The sequence below is a fragment of the Pseudorca crassidens genome, chromosome 1 (genome assembly GCF_039906515.1).
Source record: "Pseudorca crassidens isolate mPseCra1 chromosome 1, mPseCra1.hap1, whole genome shotgun sequence".
Lineage (NCBI taxonomy): Eukaryota > Metazoa > Chordata > Mammalia > Artiodactyla > Delphinidae > Pseudorca > Pseudorca crassidens.
The window spans coordinates 76205801-76230320 of record NC_090296.1 but is presented as its reverse complement, the minus strand read 5'-3'; the positions used below and the strand labels follow the sequence as shown (position 1 = coordinate 76230320).

The 24520-nt window shown below is 40.6% G+C and overlaps 2 protein-coding genes across 9 annotated transcripts in view; both read right to left on the bottom strand.

Annotated features, from left to right (window-relative positions):
- Positions 1–5448, bottom strand: part of CHD8 (chromodomain helicase DNA binding protein 8) — a 56630-nt gene extending 51182 nt beyond the window's left edge. For 4 of the 5 annotated variants that reach the window (XM_067741101.1, XM_067741121.1, XM_067741130.1 and 1 more), the window contains exon 1: positions 5303–5448. The gene's annotated coding sequence lies outside the window, so the exon portion shown is untranslated. The remainder of the gene's footprint in view (positions 1–5302) is intronic. The other variant, XM_067741165.1, reaches the window with a different exon arrangement.
- Positions 5449–7616: 2168 nt separating this feature from the next.
- Positions 7617–24461, bottom strand: RAB2B (RAB2B, member RAS oncogene family). Of its 4 annotated transcripts, XM_067740997.1 has the most exons (9): positions 24213–24454; positions 23883–23954; positions 21432–21499; positions 14622–14704; positions 14318–14410; positions 10642–10753; positions 9980–10048; positions 9749–9835; positions 7617–9278 (listed from the first exon to the last, which is right to left on the bottom strand). In XM_067740997.1, the coding sequence occupies exons 1-8, from the start codon at positions 24256–24258 to the stop codon at positions 9776–9778; spliced, it is 603 nt and encodes a 200-aa protein (XP_067597098.1). In that variant the 5' UTR covers positions 24259–24454; the 3' UTR covers positions 7617–9278; positions 9749–9775. The 4 variants fall into 4 exon arrangements, with proteins under 4 accessions (XP_067597098.1, XP_067597082.1, XP_067597088.1 ...); XM_067740981.1 differs by lacking the exon at positions 9749–9835 and having other exon boundaries at positions 7617–9308; XM_067740987.1 differs by lacking the exon at positions 9749–9835.
- Between the last annotated feature and the right edge of the window lie 59 nt (positions 24462–24520).

Below are 24520 nucleotides of genomic sequence, written 5' to 3'. Positions count from 1 at the left end.
AAACCACGGAACAGACTTCAACCAGCACGGTGGCTAGGCCAACAGGCAGGTAATTCTATTAATCATTTTTTGTGTTTGTATGAACGATGCCAGTGTCTGAATACTCCATTTACTTCACAATGCCTGCCTGTGGGAACTTACAGTTCTCCAAATGACTAGGCTGTCCCTTGGTAGCTCACATGCCCAGACCCAGGTACCTCAACTTTTGACTCCCATGACTTTCAGGAAAGCAGTGAATGGAAGTGACCACTACCCATATATATTTAATTCTTCAAGGAAAATGTCCCCCCAACAGGAGGCATACCTGAAAAACAGGCAGAAGCACTACACTTTATAGAAGAACTAATGTGTAAATAAACAAAGAATGACTGGGTACTGAGTGGAAGCAATGAAGAATAAAACACTGGGGACTTCCCTGGTGGCACAGTGGTTAAGAATCCACCTGCCGGGCTTCCCTGGTGGCGCAGTGGTTGAGAGTCCGCCTGCCGATGCAGGGGACGCGGGTTCGTGCCCCGCTCCGGGAAGATCCCACATGCCGCAGAGCGGCTGGGCCCGTGAGCCATGGCCACTGAGCCTGTGCGTCCAGAGCCTGTGCTCCGCAACGGGAGAGGCCACAGCAGAGAGAGGCCCGAGTACCGCAAAAAAAAAAAAAGAATCCGCCTGCTAATGCAGGGAACACGGGTTCAAGCCCTGGTCCGGGAACATCCCACATGCCGCGGAGCAACTAAGTCCGTGCGCCACAACTACTGAAGCCCGCATGCCTAGAGCCCGTGCTCCGCAACAAGAGAAGCCACCGCAGTGAGAAGCCCGCGCACCGCAGCGAAGAGTAGCCCGCAGCGAAGAGTAGCCCCCGCTCAGTGCAACCAGAGAAAGCCCACACGCAGCAACGAAGACCCAACGCAGCCAAAAATAAACAAATAAATTTTTTTTTTTAAAAAAAAGAATAAAACACTTAAAGTTCAGTGTTCATGCAACTTGGTAGCTCCTATTCAAAAATCCTGAAAAATCTTCCCAGTCATTCAGTTTATTTAGATGGATGTATCCCTGATATACATCTGATATCTGTAATAAAACATGAAAATCATAGAATATGTGAAGTATGACTTTCATGTTCTATTACAAAACTGTATTATGATTTGGTTCTAAGTAGGCAGCCAAACTACTGAAATCACTGGTTTCTTCTAGAACCAAAGAGAAATTCCCATATTACTAATGGGACTGGGTACTTCAGAATACCCATGTCCCAAAGGAATAATCCCTAAAGATATAATGTATCCCCAAAGTATGCAGTAGAGGAAAAAAGGGAGGCAGGATATTCCAAAGGTTTCTCTAATGACCATGAGAGACAATTTAAGAAACCCCAAAGACGTTACAGGTCTTGAATATCCTTCCTCTCAGGTGAAATTAAGAATTCAGTTAATACATATTCTTTCTCAGAGAGTTACTGATATAGTTTTAGGAGAACTACAAAACAAAACAAAAAGGTGTTGTTATTACAGAGTTACTAATTACTGGAATATTGGGACATTGCCTAAAGGATTAGAACTATCAGATTTAGGGTGCTGACATACAGTGGAGGAAACAAGCACAGTTCTCTTATTATCTAGTAATTTCAGTAGTATGTCATTTAATTACTTTTTTAAAATGAAATAAAGTCTGAAAATACCAAATAAAAAGAAGCCATACACAATAAATTTCTCTGGAAATGTACTGAAGGAATAAAATCAGGAATGGTTCATTCTTTCAGTTACGAAGCCAATCTTTTCTTAAAAATTACACATAAGAGTAAGTAATGTTTAAAATCCTTGCTTTGATATTGAAATATTTTTGTACTTTTATTTGAACATGTTCTGGGAACTCTTTTCAAACAAACTAGTGAGAATATACTTGGAAAGTCTGAATAGGAAGAGGCTAGAACATTGTCTAGGCTTCCTACACTGCTCTACTGCTTGGAATACATTCCTGGATTCATCCCTGCTGAAGGTGAATGCAAAGAAATTATCTATGCCAGTCTTTCTGTTTACGCTAGGCTTTTGATGATCATGTAATGTACATTTGTGGGTAGAAATTAAGTGCTTTATTTTTAAAAGTCTCCTGCTGCGATCCGAAAGCAAGAATGAACACATTTTAAAGTTGAGCATTTTGCTTCATGCGTCATTCAACAACCAAGGGTCTAGTGAAGGATAGAAAGTGACCGGTGACAAAAGGGCAAAAGAAATGTTACCTATTGAAGAGCTTAATGAGAAATCTCAGAGACTACAAAGAGGTGGACTTATTTTGCAATACAGAGACAATGAAAATCTTCAAGACAATATGAATTAGTTTTTTAGGCAAAAAACAGAGCCAAATTACAACTTCATACACGTGTACACACAACACAAAACAGAGGTTAATGCTGGGGGAAGGTTATCCAGGATAAAATTCAAAATGTAATAAATGGTTAAATAAACCTTTAGGCAACAGTAAATGGTTCATACAACGGCTTTGTTATATAGAAATACAACTGTTGGGACCTCCCTGGCAGTCCAGTGGTTAAGACTCCACGCTTCTACTGCAGGGGACGCGGGTTCAATCCCTGGTCGGGGAACTAAGATCTCACATGCCGCTCTGTGCGGTCCAAAAAAAACCCAAAAAACAAAAAACAGAAATACAACTGTTACTCGGGTATTAGGCACCAAAGGAAGTATACCTTGAAAATTAGGATCTCTGCATTCTTAAACGGCCTCAAGACAGATGCAAAAAGGGACAATGTAAGTGAATTAAAACAAAAGGCAAAGTGAACAAAATTGTAACAGAAGGATGAAAGGAAGAGCACCAACTCTGTGAGAAAGAGAATAAATAATTAATTAAAGAGCAGATACAAAAAGTTAAACTGAGTAAGATATGAAATGATAGTCTATCAATGGACTGAATGCTAAAAGTAAAATAGTAAATACTAAGTTGGTTACAGTAGTGCAAGGGTAGGTCGAGCAAAGACCTACAGATCAGGGGCTGGCTCGAATGCAACTCCAGAAGTGGAGTGACTTCTAGGGGTGAAGGTAGAGGGTCCAGAAAAATATTTGTCTTCTGTTTATCCTTCAGGTATTAGGCTAAACCTAAGCTCAGAAGATAGCTTAACGCTTGCAGGACTGTGGACAAACAATATCTTCAAAGCATTTAGTATTCATCTGAACATTGTGAAGATGTTACAGTCCTTCCACAGATGAGAATAGCAAATCTCATTCTTTCAGTAAGCAAGCACAGTGCTTGACACCCACAAATTAATCTTAAGAAGTAGTTTTGCCCAGAAATACTGCACCCTTTCCAAAGGAGATGTGTAAAATGGTTTCTTTTAAAGACTAAGCCCCATCGTCATCCTACCTTACCTTCAAAAACTCAACTCTTCACATAAAATGGCAAATTTTTCTTGTTACAAGCAAAACTCTGAAGTGGTCGTTACCACAATACCAATGGGAGAGGCCACAACAGTGAGAGGCCCGCGCACCGCAAAAAAAAAAAAAAAGGCCACATGCACAATATAGATCACACATGGGGAAGGTGACAACCGTGCCAGTACCCATGCACCGCTCCATCAAATCCCTTATCCCAATCCACTACTCTTTTACTACTGCAGTTTTTTTTGTTTGTTTGTTTGTTGTTGTTGTTTTGAGGTAAGCGGGCCTCTCACTGTTGTGGCCTCTCCCGTTGCGGAGCACAGGTTCCGGATGCGCAGGCTCAGCTGCCATGCCTCACGGGCCTAGCTGCTCCGTGGCATGTGGGATTTTCCCGGACAGGGCCACGAACCCGTGTCCGCTGCATCTGCAGGCGGACTCTAAACCACTGCGCCACCAGGGAAGCCCACTACTGCAGTTTTAAACCTTCCCCCAAGCCTGTCTTTACACACACAGCTACCCTCTCTTTGGCCAATGTCCTTCATCTTGCCTTGCAGACCCACTGGCATACCGCTCTTGCGACCTGACTTCTCAAATAAAAAATGTTGTTTTCCTTGTCATAATTTTTCTTTTCTTTTAAGGGGTGGGATAATCCAAAATACTTGGAATGAGAAGCTTCCCTTGTTCTGGCCCTAAGAGGCTGACCATAGTTTGTTCTGACAACTATTTGTTGATTAATAGAAAAGAAATTCCTAAGCAGAAGACGTTATCTAATGAACTAAGAGAGAACGTTATTCAAATCACAAACTCACCTTCTAGCACCTAAAGTGCCCCACACCAGATAGGACCTCACATGATTCTAAGGATAACCAGTTAGAGAATCCCCGACTGAACTGACAGGTTCAGAACAACATGAAGAGTAAACAATCTGTGGATGCTAATGTGATGGTAGGGTGTAGTAGACAGATAACGCAGCTCCTCTGGTGTTTGGGGCGCTCCACTATGTCTATTCTTTAAAAGAAAAAGACATCAAGTTCTAAGTCTTCGACTTCTGGTTCCCTGTGCTCATTGAAAAGAGATTGGCTCACTAAACATCTATACACCACTATTCACCTCTTCCTTGAAGACCTTAATCATTTAGGACTGACCCTTAAAAGGTAGGAGCTGCTGTATTTGCACAGCTGCTGCAATGGCAGGGAAATTTCCTGCGACACTAGAGCCAGGTAAATAAAGAAATTGCATTCGCTCCGAGGTAGGGGGAGGGGTCTTCTGGCACTGAAGAGTTTACATAATGCAACAGAAAACCAGTGAGCTCTGCAGACTTGTCAATGGAAATGCAAGGCTTGAGCTTCTCTCTTCCCACATCTCTGAACACGTCCAAAAGCCTGCTCTGCTCTCCCAAAGATCCACAGAAATTACACCTAAGAATGTAAAACAATCTGCACAGGCTCACCCCATGCTCTCTTACCCACCTTTATTGCTAAAATGCAAAAAAAAAAAAAAAAAAAGAGGAAGAAAAAAATCCCTAACCTCCCACTTCTGAGTCCAAAGTATGGAGTAACCAAACGGAGCCGGGGAGTTTTCCCTCCTCTGAAGGGGAAAAGAGAACAAGGAGCTGCCTCAAATCTACACGATACCCAGCAATGCAATGACAAGCCCTAAAAACTTCACAGGCGCCGGCGCAGCCCCGTTCACGGCTCGGCCCGACTCGGGCCCCTCGGCCCGGCAGCCGCCCTCTCCCCCGGCCTCTCACAAAGGAGAATGGTTCAGTCCAGAGCATCACCCAGCACCTGATCCCTTACAACTGGGGGACGGGCAGAGGGCGGGGGCGCGAGGAGGAGAATGAGTTATGGAAGCCAATTCTAAGAGCCTCAGCTTTTGCAAAGACTCTTGGACCAGCACTGAGCGGCGGGCGTGAGCGGAAAGCCTACCTGAACAACTCCTGATGCTTCCTTTCCAGCCAGCGTTTCAATTCACCCTTTCGGAGAACAAGGCGCCTTCCGGCGGAGCATGGCCAGCCCTCGGCTCAATCTAGCTTGCTAGTAGTCCATTCTCCCTCGCTCCGCCCAACTACGCTCCCACCCACCAATGGCAGGGCCTACGCCCCGCCTCTTCCAGCAGGGTAGTGTGAGTACTATCCAGGAAGTCTCTTGAGGGTGGGAGGGCCTAAAAGGCTGAGGCAACCACAAATATGCCTGATTGAAAATAAAATTTGGCGGTAGGTCGGCTCTGACGGCTCTCAGTTCACGGACTTTCAGATCTCTCGGCATCTTTTCTTGATCCCCGCCGTTGGGGGCGCTCTAAACGAAAACAACGTTTAGTTACCTGTTTCTGGGAAGCCATCTTGGATCGGGCTGGTGCCTTAGGGCGGGGAGGAGGAAGGAGTGCTTAAGGAATTTGAAGTCCCTTTCGGCGTTCTGTCGGACTACTTAGGTGCAGCCCCCATGTACTGTCCTTTAGATGATCAGAGTATCCCTCAGTCACGATGGGGAGAAAATCTGGAATAGTGCTGAATGCGCTTGGAGGCAGCCCCCACCCTCTCTCTCATACGAGGGAAGCGATCTTGACCAAATCAAAGAAGCAAAAATGCATTCTCGGAATGAGTGGATTTTCCGAGTTCCTGGGATAATCCTCTGGAGACACCTCACTCCTCAGGATATCAGCATAAGATCAACATAGGTTATGCATCTATTCTAGATGCTTCTAATCCTTATGCTTCACGTGCAAGGTTTCCAGTATTCTTTGACGGTACAGAGTACTGCTAGTCAGTTGGAAATGAACAGGATTCAGGGAAGAATTTCAACTTTTTTTTTTTTTTTAAAGGCCTAAGTTCATCAATAGACCCAAACTACCTGTGACTACAGATAGAGAGCAGAAGTCTTAAAGGTGAAATTATATGCAAGGAGGAGGGGCATTAAGAGACTGCCTTAGAAACATTGGCTGCAGAGTAATGTTCTAATAACTGCGTTTAAATTGTTAATAATTTTAGTGTAGGTGAAATTCTCTTGCCCTCAATGAGATTTTTCCCGTGTTTTTTTAGTTTAAATCTCTACTGCTATTACAACTTGCTACAAGAAGTTTTTATTTTTTTGAATTATTGAGTGAAGGGAATCTTTCCGTATCATTAAAGGAATTTCTCAAGGAGTAACATTTGCATGGTCATACATGGGAGCTCAGAGACCTTAAGGAGTCACACGAATCAGTATTTTATCGCAGAAGTGATTAAACTTGGCCAAATACATTTCTCTGTATATTGAACAAAATCTGTTGGCCAAATTAAACTTGATGTTAGTATTAGGACTTACCAGAACAATATATCTGTCTGTAAATGCGTAGACAGATATGATCTTAATTACTAAGTTTCTAGAATGAGAACCTATTATCCTTCTGCTTATTTGATACAAAATAAACCTACTACCTAAAGAACCAGTTAATAAGCATTACAGAAAGGGGAATGGGTGTGCCTGCTATCCTCAATGATCTATAAATAGTAATGATTTAGACTGCTATAAATATGACTTCCAATAGTCCTGGCCTTCAAAAACCAACCAACACCCATATTATCTTATAACTACGATTCTTCACATGGGAGTGGGAGATCCACTTTCTATAATTCTTCATGACCATTTCATTCAGAACATCAGCAATGATCAATACAGGTCATGAATTTGCCCAGGTATTTCTGTTTCTCATGCTTCCCTAAAATTGGTGAAATACCTGAGTATAGAAGGTTATCAGTGGTTTGGATAAAATAACTGGATGTGGGATTCAGATCAAAAAGATACACTCTAAAATATCAAAATGGTATCCTTTAATGACTCTGAAAGCAGCAGCTCTAGGCAGAATGCTATCTCTGATCAGTGCTCTGATTCATCCCAATCACTAAAGGTTTTTTTGGTTGGTAAAGGAAAACTCCTGTACAGAAACTATTAAGTTATATTTACTTTAGTTCTGTCCCTGTTGTGAGGGGGCAAGCCAAATTCAACAGCCTCAATCCCTTTTAGAATGAGGTAGGATTTTTCAAAAACCAAACCAAACGATAATCAAAGCAATACTCCAAATGCCTTCCAACTTCCTGTGGTGCACTATTAAAGAATACCACTACTACTGGGGGCAGAATCCTGTATAAAATGAATGTATCTTAAGGAGGCTTCTGCCAATACCTTTGATACAATTCCCTAGAAGGAGAGAGTATCTACTTATGTTTGGGATACAATCAGAAATGACACACGAAATGTCAGCAGCTTGGATACATGCATATATTTAATTATGAAACAATTCATCAACAACAAAAACAATGAGGAAAATTCACGAGACCTCAGTGCTGTGGAAGAGAATGGGACATCAAGTCAAAATGACATAGCAACTGGCCCAGAAGGCTGCATGATTAGTGAAGCTAAGGCAAAGCTGACTAGGATAGAATTATATGCTCTTGAAAAGGAGAATGGCTGGAGAAGTATCCACTCATTTGACTGCTTGGAAGCAGGCAGCCTTAGTGTACGCTGCATGGAATGGAGGTGAAGGGCCAGGGAAGGGAGAGAGAGGAGAGGGAGAAGAGCAATATAGAATCCAGGGTAAGCAGGTGGAAGAGATTGAGATAGAATTACAAAGAGATGACGCTAAGGCCTTTTGTTTCCTCTGCAGCCTAAGATAAACCTGTTCCAGGTCTTTAAGTATGTCAGTCAAATTCAGTGATCACAGGAATAGCACTAGGCACCGAAGGAATGGTGGAGGAAGCGGTTTACAAAACTAAAAGGATAACACGGTTACTACTCTCAAGGAGCTTACAACCTACATGGGGAGACAGGTTCCACACACAAAGCTACTATAAAACATATTTACAAAGCAACATAAATACAAATAAATATACATATGAATAAACAATATATGAAAGCTAAAAGGTACTATGTCAATAATTGTTCAGAAGTCCCTAGGTCAGTCAAAGAAGGCGTTCTGAAGGAAAAAAATGTGGACTTTGAGTATAATGTTAGTGGAGAGTAGGGCATGTGCAAAGGCATAGGAGTGGAAGCAAATATGTCATGTCCAGTAAGCAGATTAGCTTGACTACAATAGAAAGTCTAAATAGGTCTTCTTAAGAAGTGTGTGTGATGAAACAGTAGGAGTCTATTTGGTGAAAGACACTGACTTACTAATGGTAGGTCTGGTCCCTAAAACAAAATGAACAGGGAAAGATGTTTTCTCTAGGTAATGATAGTAAGTGGCTACAGGTCCAGGAGCAACTCCACTGCTTTCAAAATTTTGTAGTTACTCTAAGACAGAGAAACTAGTAATGGGATGATGGAGAAGTATTCAGCATCCTTGAGCAGTTCAAGTAGAAGGAACCACTATCTGCAACACATCTTATGACGTGGCAAGTGAAAAAATTCAATGAAATCCCAAGACTGAGGATCTATGGTCAAAAGGCCAGCTGGATCCCAGTAATCTCAAGTGCTCAAGCAGAAGGTCCTAGACCATTGTTACTAATTCTTGGTGGGGAGTAGATTGTATATGCTTATAAAAGAATTTATTTTTGAACTACCATGACAATCAGCTTTGATCCTAACATTTTAGAAATTAAAATAGAAGGATGAGAAGAGCCCTAATCTATAGGGAATGCTCACGTCCCTGAAGAAGGACAGGTCAATAAGGGCCCAAATTCTCCCCTGGTCTTTAAGTGGAAAGGCAAAACATCACACCTTGAAAAGAGGCTTTTCTCAGCCAAAGCAAGTAAGACCTCTTTCTTTAAGCCTATTTATCTGAAGCTGTTCCAGGAAGGAAAAAAGAGTCCAGGCCAGATGTTCAGCAGCAGCCAGAGTCGGACCCCATGTCACGAGAGCTCCGCTGGGAGGCACTGAGTCCCACTGACGTTGAAATACACTGCTGGGGGCCAATCTTGATGCCATTTGCCTGTAGAAGAAAAGAGGCAGTAGTTCCCACCTCAGTGTGAAAGTTAAGTGGGAGAAAGGAGAGGGGTAAAAGGAGAAATCATTAATCACGTTTTCTAGAAGTAGATATGGCCTTGGCAAGTAACCATGCACTCTAGCCAGACTGCTGTGGAACAGTAATCTGTGACAGTGAAGATGAGATGACCAGCTCTGGTATTATCGATGACCAGAAGTGGCTTTCATGCCCATTTTTAAAGTGACTGTTATACTTAAGTTTCAAAGCTATGTGCAGAATCAGGATGTGATTAGGTTAAGAGTAAGAGGAGGTAAAAGAGAAGTGGCAGCATATTAGCATATAATCCCTTTTTCTGTTTTGACCCCAAATTTGCTTTACAGAAATGGCCGCGCTGAGCAATTAAGAATCACACTTCCCCAAGCTCTGGAATAGTAAAAAACTGAGGTTGAAAAGAAAATCTCCCATAACGTATAAACCTTTTAGATCACCAATTAATAATCTCTTTAAGCATTCTGGGTCTCAGACTTGAGAAAAAACGAAAAGGATGACAGGTTTCTGTGTACCTACATAAAAAAAAAAAAATCAAGTATAAATTGGCATAGCTTCAAATAGTATCATGTTAGATAGGAAGTGCTTACATTCTAGGGAGCTTCCTATCCTGTTTAAGACAAAGCAAAGTTCATTGTCAGACCCCCACCCTATCTCACCTCATTGTGGACATCAAATAAACCCTGCTGGATCTTCCTATATATTTCTTTGGCTGTGTTAATGAAGGCCTAAAGGAAACATAAACCATAGTATTAGGCTCAAGTTTAGGTAGAGAGATTAAGAAAAGAGAATATAAATATTATTCCTATTTGGATTTCAAAGGTGAATTAGGAAATATTAGGAGAATGGAGTAAAAATACAGATGGTCCCCCAAAGGCCCTGTAAAAGCCATTGAGAGTAGTTTCAAAAAGAAAAAGGGGATTCTATGGTATTTTGGTACTGACACACGATATACCTAGGGTTCCTAGGCTGGTACCCTCTGCAAATAAAACAAACATGCTCTCTTCTCAGTTAGTTACTGAAGATACAGTCAGTATCAGGCTTACGAATGACTAAAGTAGAATCCATTAGTTCTACTGATTTACAAATAACAGTAGTGTCAATCCACACTTACCAATTAATGCTACCTAATATAAAAGTAAAGCCTTAGGAATCAAGGAAAAAGAAATGGAAAAATTCCCTTAAAGGGAGACATATGGTCACTATGACCATAAGACATCCTTTTCTTACCCATGTCTTATAAGGGAAGAGAATTCTGAATTAAAGGACAAAGATATGGTATAATCTCTGAAAACTTTCCCTACTTTTTCCCAAATAGTACCTCTTCAACATTGCAGGCTGTTTTGGCTGACGTTTCCATGAATATAAGTCCATGCTCCCGAGCAAAGGCCTCTCCCTCTTCTCTCTTCACATCCCTACGGGATTCTAAGTCACTGCAAGAGATTAATTGGGAAGAAAACTAAAAAAAGATCCAAGTGAAAGAAGAAACTCTTGTTCTAAAAGAATCCCATAGCTGTTTCAACTGCCAGTTAATCCATAAAGAATGTAGATCCTGCATGATGTTCCTCGTATAGGGTTACTGATTTCTGTAGCCTCTTGGAAAATATTCTTCAGATCAGATTCTTGACAGCTGCTGCATGGTTGAGGATAATACCTTACTCTTATTACAGACAAAAAGGTTTATAAGAGGTTAGGCAAGCCCCCTAGTTACTCAAGGTCTATGCCTTATGCTGCTTTTTTGAATGAGATCCAGTTAAAGCAAAGGAAAGAAGAGGAAAGGGAAATTCCAGTTACTGGAAAGTAGAAAAGTCATAGATGTCAAATCCCATAGTGATAAGTGTCTTCCTCTTTACTAGAATCAATCTACAAGAAAGAAGAGAGAGAGCCAGGAATACGGAGAACACAGCTGCCTTAACACACACTAGTCTCATTATTAATGTGTATAATAAGTAGCAGCCTGCCACCAGGGAAATGAGGGATTCAGAGAAAATGATATGGATAAAATTAGGTGATACTGGGCTTCCCTGGTGGCGCAGTGGTTGAGAGTCCGCCTGCCGATGCAGGGGACACGGGTTCGTGCCCCGCTCCGGGAAGATCCCACATGCCGCGGAGCGGCTGAGCCCGTAAGCCATGGCCGCTGAGCCTGTGCGTCCGGAGCCTGTGCTCCACAACGGGAGAGGCCACAACAGTGAGAGGCCCGCGTATCGAAAAAAAAAAAAAAAAAAAATTAGGTGATACTGAGGATGTGAAGACAGAGCCAAGGAATGAGAAAAAATAAAGTGGCATGGAAAGACTTTATGCAAGACAAGATAAAAGGCTGCAGAATAAGGCAATGGTGAACTGCCTGATTTTCATTTTTCTAATAGGAAATTTTCATTTGGGAGGATTCCAGTTTTTCACCATAAAAAAAAAAAACAAGGAGTAAGTCCATTAGAGAACAACAAACCTACAAAATGTAGATTTATTATTCATCAGCTCTGTGAAGACCAGGGAAGAACTAACCCTTAATGGCAACAGTCCAAAATTTGTACCTCTAGCCCAGACACACCTCTAAGCCCCAGATCAGTTTGTCCATTTGTCTGTTCTTCATTTCCACTCTGATGTGTAAAAGGCACCTCAGAAGTACATCAAAATGAAATGTCCTGATTCTGTCCCAAGCTTCCACATCTCCATAAATGGCACAAGCCAAAAACCAAGACATTATTAACACCTTTTCCTCCTTCACTCCAAATACCCTATGCACCCCAAAGCGAGGTACTCCAAAATGTACCTTAAAATCATACTTTTCTCTCTCTGCGTCATCGACCTAGTCTAATCCACCACTCTCTCACTTGGACTGCTGCTGCTAAGATCCACGTCAACCCTTGCTCCCCTCCAGGGTGATCTTTTAAAACCTGATCAAGCTACTTCTCTGCTTAAAACTCTTAAATGCTTCCTACTGTATTTAGAATAAAATCCAAACTCCTCTCTCAGATCAGTAAGTGCCATGATGAGATCTGGCCCCTGCCTTCTTTTCCAACTTCATCTTGCACCATTCCCCTCTGATTTAGTCCAACCATACCAGGGTTCTTTCAACATTTTAAACTTATCGAGCTTCTTTCCAGTTTAAGGCTTTCACACAGCTTTTTACCCCTATTTGATACTTTTTAAAATCTTTGCCCACTGAACTCTTGCACATCCTTCAGATTCCAGCTTAAATTACAACTCTAAATCAAAAATAAGTACCCTGGTACTCTTTTTTATAGTGCCCTTTTTCTTCCCCTTCGCTGCATTTATCATAATTTATAATCAGATACAAATCATTTTATATTCAATAACTATGTCCCCATTGACGGTAAGCTCCATGGGAATGGGGGCAGGGCTTTGTTTTCACCTTGCACACTCAGGGTCTGGCACAATGTCTAAGACATAACAGGTTTTCCATAAATTGGTTGAACCAATAAATGAGTACAATTAGTCTGTGGCCACAGTTCTCAAACGATGCACCTTAGGCACTACTACAAACTCACAAGGGTGCCACAGGTTACTTTAAATATTCAAGGGAAACACAGCAACACTCAACATCAGAACACCAAATAAATTATAAGCTTGATATAACTGGCAATGTCACCATCAGATCCTGACAGATTCCATTCAACATTTGCACATCTTTGCGAAGCTGACTTTTTGGCAGTTGCTGTGACAAAAAGCAAACCCTGCACTAAAATCAATTTGGAACGGAGAGTGGTAGTGTCCAATATTGATTCCAAGGTTTGAGAAGCTGTGCTGTCATGGTTATTTAAGAATGAAATAGAAAATTATTTTTCTTTTAATTTATGTTTTTCATTTTTCAGTTAGTTGTTATGACAAAAATACTTGTTATCTTGTTTAGATTTATTTAATAACAAAACTATTAGGTATGTCTTTTGGCCTATGGGTGCCTTAGAAAATTTATTGAGAATAACAAGTGTTGGTGAGGATGTGGAGAAACTGGAACCCTTGTGCATTGTTGGTAGTAATGTTAAATGGTGTAGCCACTATGGAAAACTATACAGCGGTACCTCAAAAAATCAAACAGAATTTCCATAAGATCCAGCAATTCCACTTCTGGGTATATACTCTAAAGAATTGAAAGCAGGGACCCAAACAGATATCTGTACACCCATGTTGACAAGAAGCATTATTCACAATAGCCAAAAGGTAGAAGCAACTGAAGTGTACATCAATGGATGAATAAACAAAATGTGGTAAATACATACAATGGACTACTATCCACCCTTAAAAGGGAAGGAAAGTCTAACACATGCTACAATATGGATAAATTTTGCAGACGTTATGCTAAATGAAATAAGCCAGTAATAAGAAGACAACTATTGTATGATTCCACTTATATGTGGTGCCTAGAATAGTCAACTTTATTGAGACAGGAAGTAGAATGGTGGTTGCTAGGGGCTGGTGGGATGCGGAATGTGGAGTTACTGTTTATGGTAACAGAGTCTCAGTCGGGGAAGATGAAAACGTTCTGGAGATGAATGGTGGTGATGGTTACAGAACAATGTAAATATACTTAATGCCACAGAACTATCTACTTAAAAATGGTTAAAATGGTAAATTTTATGTTACGTGTATATATGTGTATATATATATGTTTTTGTTTTTGTTTTTGTTTTTTGCGGTACGCGGGCCTCTCACTGTTGTGGCCTCTCCTGTTGCGGAGCACAGGCTCTGGACGCGCAGGCTCAGCAGCCATGGCTCACGGGACCAGCCGCTCCGCGGCATGTGGGATCTTCCCAGACCGGGTCACGAACCCGTGTCCCCTGCATTGGCAGGCGGACTCTCAACCACTGCGCCACCAGGGAAGCCCTGTTATGTATATTTTAACCACAATAATTTTTTTTTTTTTTAACTGAGACACTAAATGTACCTAAACTAAAAAAGTTTAGGGCCCAAATGATCCAATGTCCACAGAGTACCTAGATGACTCCTGGTATTTATTATTTATACAAATAAAATTTTACCTCTTATTCCCAATCAGCATGATAACCATGTTGGAGCTAGAGTGCTGCCGGGCATCCTCTAACCATGAGGTCAAGTGGTTGAAGGTTTCACGCCTACAGCAGAAAAGTTTAGAAAGTGGGTCAAAGGCTTATTTCAAAACGCCAAAGCAATTCCAAATGTATGGGAAAAGGGGGAACATTATATGTGTAAAGAAAAATATTAGAGAGGCCTTTCCTCTTTAGCATTCTAACTAGATTCAGTAGATAAAAAAGATATTGAGAACAGAGGAAAGAATCTGCCTCTCACCCACCAGATGTTACTCACCTTGTAATGTCGTACACCAGCAGTGCTCCGGCTGCTCCCCTGTAGTAGGAACGGGTGATAGAACGGAAGGATTCTTGTCCAGCCTTTTCCATCAACATGACAACAAAAAGAATCCCAACAAAACCAGGTTATTTCCAGAGAAATTACTTGATCAAATGCCACTCTAACACAAAGGACTTAATTTTACAAAAGAACTTCTAGTAAGAAAAGAGGGGCTTCCCTGTGGCGCAGTGGTTGAGAGTCCGCCTGCCGATGCAGGGGACACGGGTTCGTGCCCCAGTCTGGGAAGATCCCACATGCCGCGGAGCGGCTGGGCCCGTGAGCCATGGCCGCTGAGCCTGCGCGTCCGGAGGCTGTGCTCCGCAACGGGAGAGGCCACAGCAGTGAGAGGCCCGCGTACAGCAAAAAAAAAAAGAAAAAAAAGAAGAAAAGAGAATTAGGGAAAAGGAAACCTGACTGCCCAGGGAAAAGTCCAGGTGGGAAATCAATATTTTTCAATGACAGTGCAATGGATATTTTGGGTGGGTCAACTCTTCCTATGAGACTGTCCATCAAATTGCTTATGTTTAGCATCGCTGGCTCCCCGTTGCAATGCTAGTAGTGCCCCACAGTGTGACAATCAAAGACATTCCCATACATTTCCCAATATCCCCTAGGAAAGAACTGGAAATAGAACTAGAAACTCAGAGTATTTTCAATCCCATATGATGCTGAACATATCACATTAACTTTTCTTTTCTGTTTCTATTCCTTTATCTATAAAAAGGAAAATTATCTTAGAATGCCAATGCCCTGTCTAATGGAAGTTTCCTTTTGATGGATCAATGTAGAAAATTAGATACAAAACACTTAAATTGGGCATATGCTGATTAACCTTTAGTGTTCCACTAATAAAGGCAGGACTACCAAGATGTCCCTTGCTGGGATCTTGTCATGGCAAACAGGAATAACAAATAGGGAAAGAAGCCCAGGGCCCAGGACAGAGTTTTCCTAAAACAAACCCAACTGTTTATACTCTAATCTCATTTCCAACTGGGGCCAAGATATTAGGTTTTATTTATAACTGAGCAATTTATTAATTCCCCCATATACTGGATACTTTTGGTTTCCTGATGGAAGAAGTTTTGGGGTTTTTTTTGGGTTTTCATTAAAGGAAGCAAAATCATCTAAATATGAATACCCTGAGCACTGAATCTATCCTATAGGAAAAGTTTTCACATTCTTGAAATTCTTTATCCTCATATTCCAACATACAGTTTAGGAAGGAAGACTACTGTTCATAATTTAAAGATAGGAAAACTAAGATGTGGAAAATAAATAGCTTTTTCATAGTATAATAACAGTAACAGTAATGATACTAATTATATCACAAATGGGAAAAATTAGGCTCAAAGGACAGCTCAGTAACGGGCCAAAAGTTATAAACTCTATATATGTTGAATCCATAATTTAAACTTAGGAGCTTAAGCCACATAGCACAGGGAGATCAGTTGGGTGCTTTGTGACCACCTAGAGGGGTGGGATAGGGAGGGTGGGAGGGAGGGAGACGCAAGAGGGAAGAGGAATATATGTATGTATAACTGATTCATTTTGTTATAAAGCAGAAACTAACACAACATTGTAAAGCAATTATACTCCAATAAAGATGTTTAAAAAATAAATAAATAAACTTAGGAGCTTAGTACTTCATAGCACAAAAGTTTGTTTTCTTAGACATTATTTCATATAACCTAAACCCAGGTTTGAAGGTGAGAAGAGTGTTCCAGTACACTAATTCTAAGGTTACTTTTCCAACAATACAAGAATCTCTTACTATAATAATCACACAAATGGGACCTCCCTGGTGGTCCAGTGGTAAGGAATCTGCCTTCCAATGCAGGGGACATGGGTCCGATCCCTGGTCGGGGAACTAAGATCCCACATGCCGTGTGGCAACTAAGCCCATGCACCTCAATGAGAGACCCCGTGTGCCGCAAACTACAGAGCCCACGCACCCTAGAGCCCACGCACCACAACTAGAGAGAGAAAACCCACAGGCCACAACCAGAAAGAAGCCCGCACGCCACAACAAAAGATCCCGCATGCTGCAGTGAAGATCCCTCATGTCACAACTAAGACCCGACACAGCCAAAAATACATAATAAATAAATATAAAAATATATATTTAAAAAAAGGAATCATACAAATGTTTTAATGAGTTGCATACCTATTAGAACAACAAAATCCAAAAATAATTTTAAAGAAGTTTGTTGGTAATATTAACAAAACTTTAAGATTTAAAACATGCTTTTTCCCTCCAAGAGTTCACTTAAATTTTATTTATCCTCTAATGGTTTTATGTCTTAAATTATTTGATTCCTGTTTTGCTTGTTTTCTTTTTTTTTTTTGCTGTACACGGGCCTCTCACTGCTGTGGCCTCTCCCGTTGAGGAGCACAGGCTCCGGACGCACAGGCTCAGCGGCCATGGCTCATGGGCCCAGCTGCTCCATGGCATGTGGGATCTTCCCGGACTGGGGCACGAACCTGTGTCCCCTGCATCGGCAGGTGGACTCTCAACCACTGCGCCACCAGGGAAGCCCCTGTTTTGCTTTTATCTTACTTTTTCTCGTCTTCTGCTATGGTTGAAAGCTTCCTTCCTTGTGGCCTTCTAGGAACTAAAAGGGAAAGTCTGAAGGAGGCCTGTGTTATGGTTGAATCATATGGCAGCATTTAACTTTAGCAGATGAAAATACTTCCGGTGGGCCATCAGAAATGCTTTTTAAAATCAAATCACTTTAAATCTCAAATAAACAATCTAACCCTACACTTAAAACAACTAGAGAAAGAAGAACAAAGAAACCCAAAGTCAGTAGAAGGAAAGAAATCATAAAAATCAGAGCAGAAATAAATGAAATAGAAATGAAGAAAACAATAGCAAAGATCAATAAAACTAAAAGCTGGTTTTTTGAGAAGATAAACAAAATTGACAAACCCTTAGCCACACTCATAAAGAAAAAAATGGAGAGGATGCAAATCAATAAAATTAGAAATGAAAAAGGAGAAATCACAACCGATACTGCTGAAATACAAAGGATTATAAGAGACTACTACAAACAATTATATGCCAATAAAATGGACAACCACAAAGAAATGGACAAATTCTTGGAAAGGTACAATTTTCCAAGACTGAACCAGAAAGAATTAGAAAATATAAACAGACCTACCACAAGTAATAAAATTGAAACCATAATTAAAAATATTCCAACAAACAAAAGTCCAGGGCCAGATGGCTTCACAGGCAAATCCTATCAAACATTTAGAGAGAAGAGCTAACACCCATCCTTCTCAAACCCTTCCAAAAAATTGCAGAGGGAGAAACACTCCCAAATTCATTCTACGAAGCCACCATCACCCTGATACCAAAACCAGAAAAAGATACCACAAAAAAAAGAAAATTATAGACCAATATCACTGATGAACATAGATGCAAAAATCCTCAACAAAATACTAGCAAACAGGATTCAACAATACATTAAAAGGATCATACACCATGATCAAGTGGGATTTATCCCAGGGATGCAAGGATACTTCAATATATAGCAAATCAATCAATGTGATACACCACATTAACAAATTAAGGAATAAAAACCATCTGATCATCTCAATAGATGCAGAAAAAGCTTTCGACATAATTCAACACCTGTTTATGATAAACACTCTCCAGAAAATGGGCATAGAGGGAAACTACCTCAACATAATAAAGGCCACAAATGACAAACCCACAGCAAGCATCATACTCAATGGTGAAAAACTGAAAGCATTTCCACTAAGATCAGGAATAAGACAAGGATGCCCACTCTTGCCACTCTTATTCAACATAGTTTTGGAAGTCCTAGCCACAGCAATCAGAGAAAAAAAAGAAATAAAAGGAATACAAATTGTAAAAGAAGAAGTAAAACTGACACTGTTTGCAGATGACACGATACTGTACATAGAAAATCCTAAAGACGCCACCAGAAAACTACTAGAACTAATCAATGAATTTGGTAAGGTTACAGGATACAAAATTAATGAACAGAAATCTCTGGCATTCCTACACACCAACAATGAAAAATCAGAAAGATAAATTAAGGAAACACTCCCATTTACCACTGCAATAAAAAGAATAAAATACCTAGGAATAAACTGCCTAAGGAGGTGAAAGATTTGTACTCAGAAAACTATAAAACACTGATGAAAGAAATCAAAGATGACATAGACAGATGGAGAGATATACCATGTTCTGGATTGGAAGATTCAACATTGTGAAAATGCCTATACTACCCAAAGCAATCTACAGATTCAATGCAATCCCTATCAAACCACCAGTGGCATTCTTCACGGAATTAAAGAAAAATTTTTACAATTCGTATGGAAACACAAAAGACCTCGAATAGGCAAAGCAATCTTGAGAAAGAAAAATTGAGCTGGAGGAATCTGGCTTCCTGACTTCAAACTATACCACAAAGCTACAGTAATCAAGACAGTATGGTACTGGCACAAAAACAGAAATATAGATCAATGGTACAGGATAGAATGCCCAGAGATAAACCCACACACATATGGTCACCTAATTTACTACAAAGGAGGCAAGAACATACAATGGAGAAAAGATAGCCTCTTCAGTAAGTGGTGCTGGGAAAACTGGACAACTACATGTAAAACAATGAAATTAGAACACTACCTAACACCATACACAAAAATAAACTCAAAATGGATTAAAGGGCTTCCCTGGTGGCACAGTGGTTGAGAGTCCGCCTGCCGATGCAGGGGACATGGGTTCGTGTCCCGGTCCGGGAGGATCCCACAACAGTGAGAGGCCCACGTACCGAAAAAAAAAAAAAAAAAAGGATTAAAAACCTAAATGTAAGACCAGACACTATGAAACTCTTAGAGGAAAACATAGGAAAAACACTCTTTGACATAAACCACGGCAAGATCTTTTTGACTCACCTCGTAGAGTAAAGGAAATAAAAACAAAAATAAACAAATGGGACCTAATGAAACAAAAGCTTTTGCACAGCAAAGGAAACCATGAACAAGACAAAAAGACAACCCTCAGAATGGGAGAAAATGTTTGCAAATGAACAATAGACAGAGGATTAATCTCCAAAATATACAAACAGCTCATGGAGCTCAATATCAAAAAAACAAACAATCCAATTAAAAAACGGGTGGAAGACCTAAATGGACATTTCACCAAGGAAGACATACAGATGGCCAAGAGGCACATGAAAAGATGCTCAACATCACTAATTACTAGAGAAATGCAGATCAACACTACAATGAGGTATCACCTCACACCAGTCAGAATGGCCATCATCAAAAAATCTAGAAACAATAAATGCTGGAAAGGGTGTGGTGAAAAGGGAACCCTCCTGCACTGTTGCTGGGAATGTGAATTGATACAACCACTATGGAGAACAGTATGAAGGTTTCTTAAAAAACTAAAAATAGAACTACCATATGACCCAGCAATCCCACTACTGGGCATATACCCTGAGAAAACTATAATTCAAAAAGAGACATGTCCCACAATGTTCATTGCAGCTCTATTTACAATAGCCAGGAAATGGAACCAATCTAAATGTCCATCAACAGATGAATGGATAAAGAAGATGTGGCACATGTATACAATGGAATATTACTCAGCCATAAAAAGAAATGAAATTGAGTTATTTGTAGTGAGGTGGATGGACCTAGAGAGTGAAGTAAGTCAGAAAGAGAAGAACAAATACCGAATGCTAACACATATATATGGAATCTAAAAAAAAAAAAAGTGGTACTGATGAAACTAGTTGCAGGGCAGGAATAAAGATGTAGACATAGAGAATGGGCTTGAGGACACAGGGAGTGGGAAGGGTAAGCTTGGACGAAGTGAGAGAGTAGCATTGACATATATACACTACCAAATGTAAAACAGCTGGTGGGAAGCAGCCGCATAGCACAGGGAAATCAGCTCGGTGCTTTGTGAAGACCTAAAGGGGTGGGATAGTGAGGGTGGGAGGGAGATGCAAGAGGGCGTATGCATATGGCTGATTCACTTTGGTGTACAATAGAATCTAACACAGTATTGTGAAGCAATTATACTCCAATGAAGATATTAAAAAAAATCAAATCACTTTACTTCTTAATCTCAATCCAAGTTCCTGAACCAAAGTTTGTGAGCCAATAAGCTAGAAAGAGTGAGCAGTTCAATCTGGGTTGGTGTGCATCAGTCTGAGGTATCTTTGTCCATCCCCAGTAAAAAAAAAATCTGAAGCAGCAAAGAATTAAGATGGAGATAAAGAGAATTAACAGCTTTCTAATCTCCCCCAAATGGAAACATCAGATTATATATAGTTTCAAGATATATAATCCATTCCTACAAAGTCAGATAGGCTCATTTCCTAAGAATCAAAATGCATTCCAAAGTAAAATACAAATGAATTTGGGATTTTTTTTTTTTTTTTTTGGCCGTGCCACATGGCTTGTGGGATCTTAGTTCCCTGACCAGGGATTGAACCTGGGCCCTTGCAGTGAAAGCACAGAGTCCTAACCACTGGACTGCCAGGGAATTCCCCAACTTGGGATTATGTAATCAATATTTTTACTAGAGCAAACTCATATATTATTTGGGTAATTTAAAACAAAAAGATATGGCATTCAGAATTTGCAGCTGTAACAGATGGAAGTGAAAGCTTCCCTATCTCTTTGATTTCACTCTTCTACTACTCTGATCTCCACCATTAGCCCCACCATCATAGCCCTTTGCCCCTGCATCAGGACTAAAGTATTTTTGTTTCCTCTCACCGTATCCCAGATTTGCAGTTTGATTTGTTTTCCATCAATGTTGACCATACGGGCCCCAAACTCCACACCTGTCAGTGAAAACCGCGAGAAAGAATGAACAACAGCCATGTTGAATGAGAGGTTCATGCTTTTCCTCAATGTGCTAAAGACTCATCCTCTGTCTGCACTTAGTACCACTAAGCACATTACAGCTGCCTATTTGCTCCAATTCATTTTGTGCTCCTTGAAGTTTTACTTACCTTCTAGAATTAAAAACTGTACTCTAGATAATGATCTTGGAAATATAACCAAAAAGCAGATATGGGGATAAAACTAATTAATAAATCAAGGAAAAGGTGAATAAAATTTTAGCATTATTATTTAATGCTTAAATGTTATTAGGTAATGTTTAAGTTTGTAACTTTTTTAAAAACTTATAAAAATTTTGAAAATATTTCCTAATATTTTCTCAAAGTCACTCTCTAGTCCTCTATATGAAACAATATTTCTTTTTGTAATTCTAGAATTTTTGTTTTAGAAAAGCACCTATCTAAGAAGTAGGTTCTCAAGAATGAAACATTTCAGGTCTCCAGTAATTCCCAGAGTTCACTGGAAAACAGCCTTCCTCCTAGGAGTTTGGAAACAGATAGTCTGATAAAGATTTTGGTTTACCTGGCGTTCAGCTTCTTTCAAGGTTATGTCAGGACAAAACTTAAAAATTGAAGATTACTTACATTAAAATTACTTGATGATAAGTCAAACAATTTGTCCTATTTTCTATTTTTATACAGTACTTTACTCCAGGACTTCTGATTTCCAAGTAAGAAAGAGCACTAATCTAGCTTCTGCTATTCAGTGGCCCCAGGCACAGTGTGACCAGAATCTCAACTCTAAAGTTCTGCAGTCAATAAGACAAATTAAGAAATTGCTTCTTACTACTCTGGACTGCTTCATCAAGAATAGTGATAGTTACTAAAAAAAAAAAGTCACTAATTTTGTTTTCTTTCTGGACAAGAAGAATGGAATTTCAGTGGGGAAGAATTAAAAAATAACACTTTTGTCCCCTTTTATGCAACTTCCTCTAATTACACAGAAACCTTCATATTTTGCACATATTTTCTATCTAATTGCCTTGTTTATCTTGGCACAGAAAACTGAATTCAGAAAGAAACACAGCCTATACTGGACTCTGGGAAAAACTTGATCACTTCATTCCTCTGTTTCGAAACTTGTTTTGAAACTTACTCCCATTACCTTCAGGTGTTTCAAAATTTCATCCCTAATATATTCTCTAGCCTTATTTCTTCCCACTCTCCACTTTAAATTCCATGCTCCAACCATATTAAATTACTTTCAGTTTTCCAAATGTAGCCTGATCTCTGTTATTCCTGAGGCTTTGCACATTTTATTCCTTCTTGCCCTGATCACTTTTCCCTCATCTCTACAACCCCTTTGCCTGGCAAACTCCTGCTCATTCTTCCATTTTCAGCCTCTCTTGATAGAGGTGGTACCTCTTTTCCCCTTTTGCAGTTGAAATTTACTTGTCATTATCTGCCCCCAGCCTCACCTCCTACACTGGACTTTCAATGTAGGCACAGTGTTTGCCTTGTTAAGCACTGTATCACTAGCACCTAGCACAGAGTAGTTGTGCACTTAATATTCATTTGCAAAAATATTTTCCTGTTGATACTATCCTCTAAATCCTTTTCTAACCTCATTAGGTATTTCTGAATAAGTCCTTTGGGATCAGTAGTAACTTAGACTTCCATAAGGTGTGACTTGGAAGTGGCAATATAGTAAGAATAGGAGCTAGGGATTTTATTCTGAAACTGCATCTGCATGGCAAGAAGACTAGTTTTACACATATATTTTTGGGGGGGCTGGAGTTATGGAGATTATGGGGAAAGGGTCGTTAAAGCCCCAGCAGGCCATGCCTTATCACAAATATGTGGAAGATGTTCATACTTCCCAGGATCACCAGTGTGTCTCTGAACTCTATCATTCTCTTTTCTTTAAAACAAAAGTTATTAGTTCCACGTACCTTTGAATTCTAAGTCTGGGACGGGTCTTCAATTTGCTTCCTCCTTTCCAACACACACACAAAATCTATATAGTAGTGATTACTTTGAAAAACACATGTGAGGTTCGCACTAATTTACCGCAAAGCAAGGCCAGTTTTTGAATAGTTATGTTTCCGTGGGATTTTCCACAGACATACAAATTGCATTTGGGAAAACAAATCCTACAGTAACTAATCCATACCTCACGCTCATCTCTAAATTTAAAGTTACCTTTCAATTACTTACTCCCCATTTGTCAGCATTTGATTAGTCACACTTCACTAAACATAACTTTTAAATAGTTCAAAAACAGGGAGAGGTAACTTTTTACTTCGAACACCAAAGGCTGCTAACTTTCCACTTTAGTTCGCCATATTTCATAACCTATTCTAGGACAGGTACATGCATTTACCTATTGTGAGGTCGTGGACAGGCTGGAACCTCTTGTCTGTAAACTGCAGGAGGAGACATGACTTCCCCACACCTGAAAGAAGAGAACGCGCGTTCTAGGAGTTACGCCGCCCGGGTACAGTCCAGTGTCGGGGCGTCCGGGACTCGGGAAGGGGAGCGGAGAGCCCGGAACCCTGAGCCCCGAGCCCCGAGTCCCGAGCCCCGCCCCCGGCCGCCCGCCCCGCCCCCGCTTCACTTAATCGCCCAGCCCACTGAATGAGCCCCGCCCCCAAGACCCGATTTCGGTGCTTCGAATCCCCGCCCCAGCTTGAGGGCTCTCGCCCCGGGTTACCTGTGTCCCCGATGATGATGTACTTGAAGAGATAAGCATAAGTCATGGTCCCGTTTCCTCTGGATTCCGGGTCCGCCCGACTTCTACAGCCCTTTACCTCCGGCCTCTCTAGCCACTCAGTCTATCGACCTCCGGCCCCTCTAGCCCAGATCACGTCTCTATTACTCTCCCTCGAAATCCCCTTTCGGTCGGAGCGACGGTAATACCCAGATACCAGCTCCAGGGCCGTCTGTAACACTCCTACCTGCCATTATCCCACCAAGCTCCAGGGGGAGATAGCTAGCCTTTCAGTGCTCTCGGCCTTCCCG

Bases quoted from the DNA above. Each gene is read 5' to 3' on its own strand.
- RAB2B (XM_067740981.1), bottom strand. From the start codon at position 24,258: ATGACTTATGCTTATCTCTTCAAGTACATCATCATCGGGGACACAG. The intron at 21,500-23,882 runs GTAAATGCATGT...TTTCACTGACAG, and splicing joins TGTCCACGACCTCACAATAG to GTGTGGAGTTTGGGGCCCGT. The intron at 14,411-14,621 runs GTGAGTAACATC...TTTCTGCTGTAG, and splicing joins CTGGTGTACGACATTACAAG to GCGTGAAACCTTCAACCACT.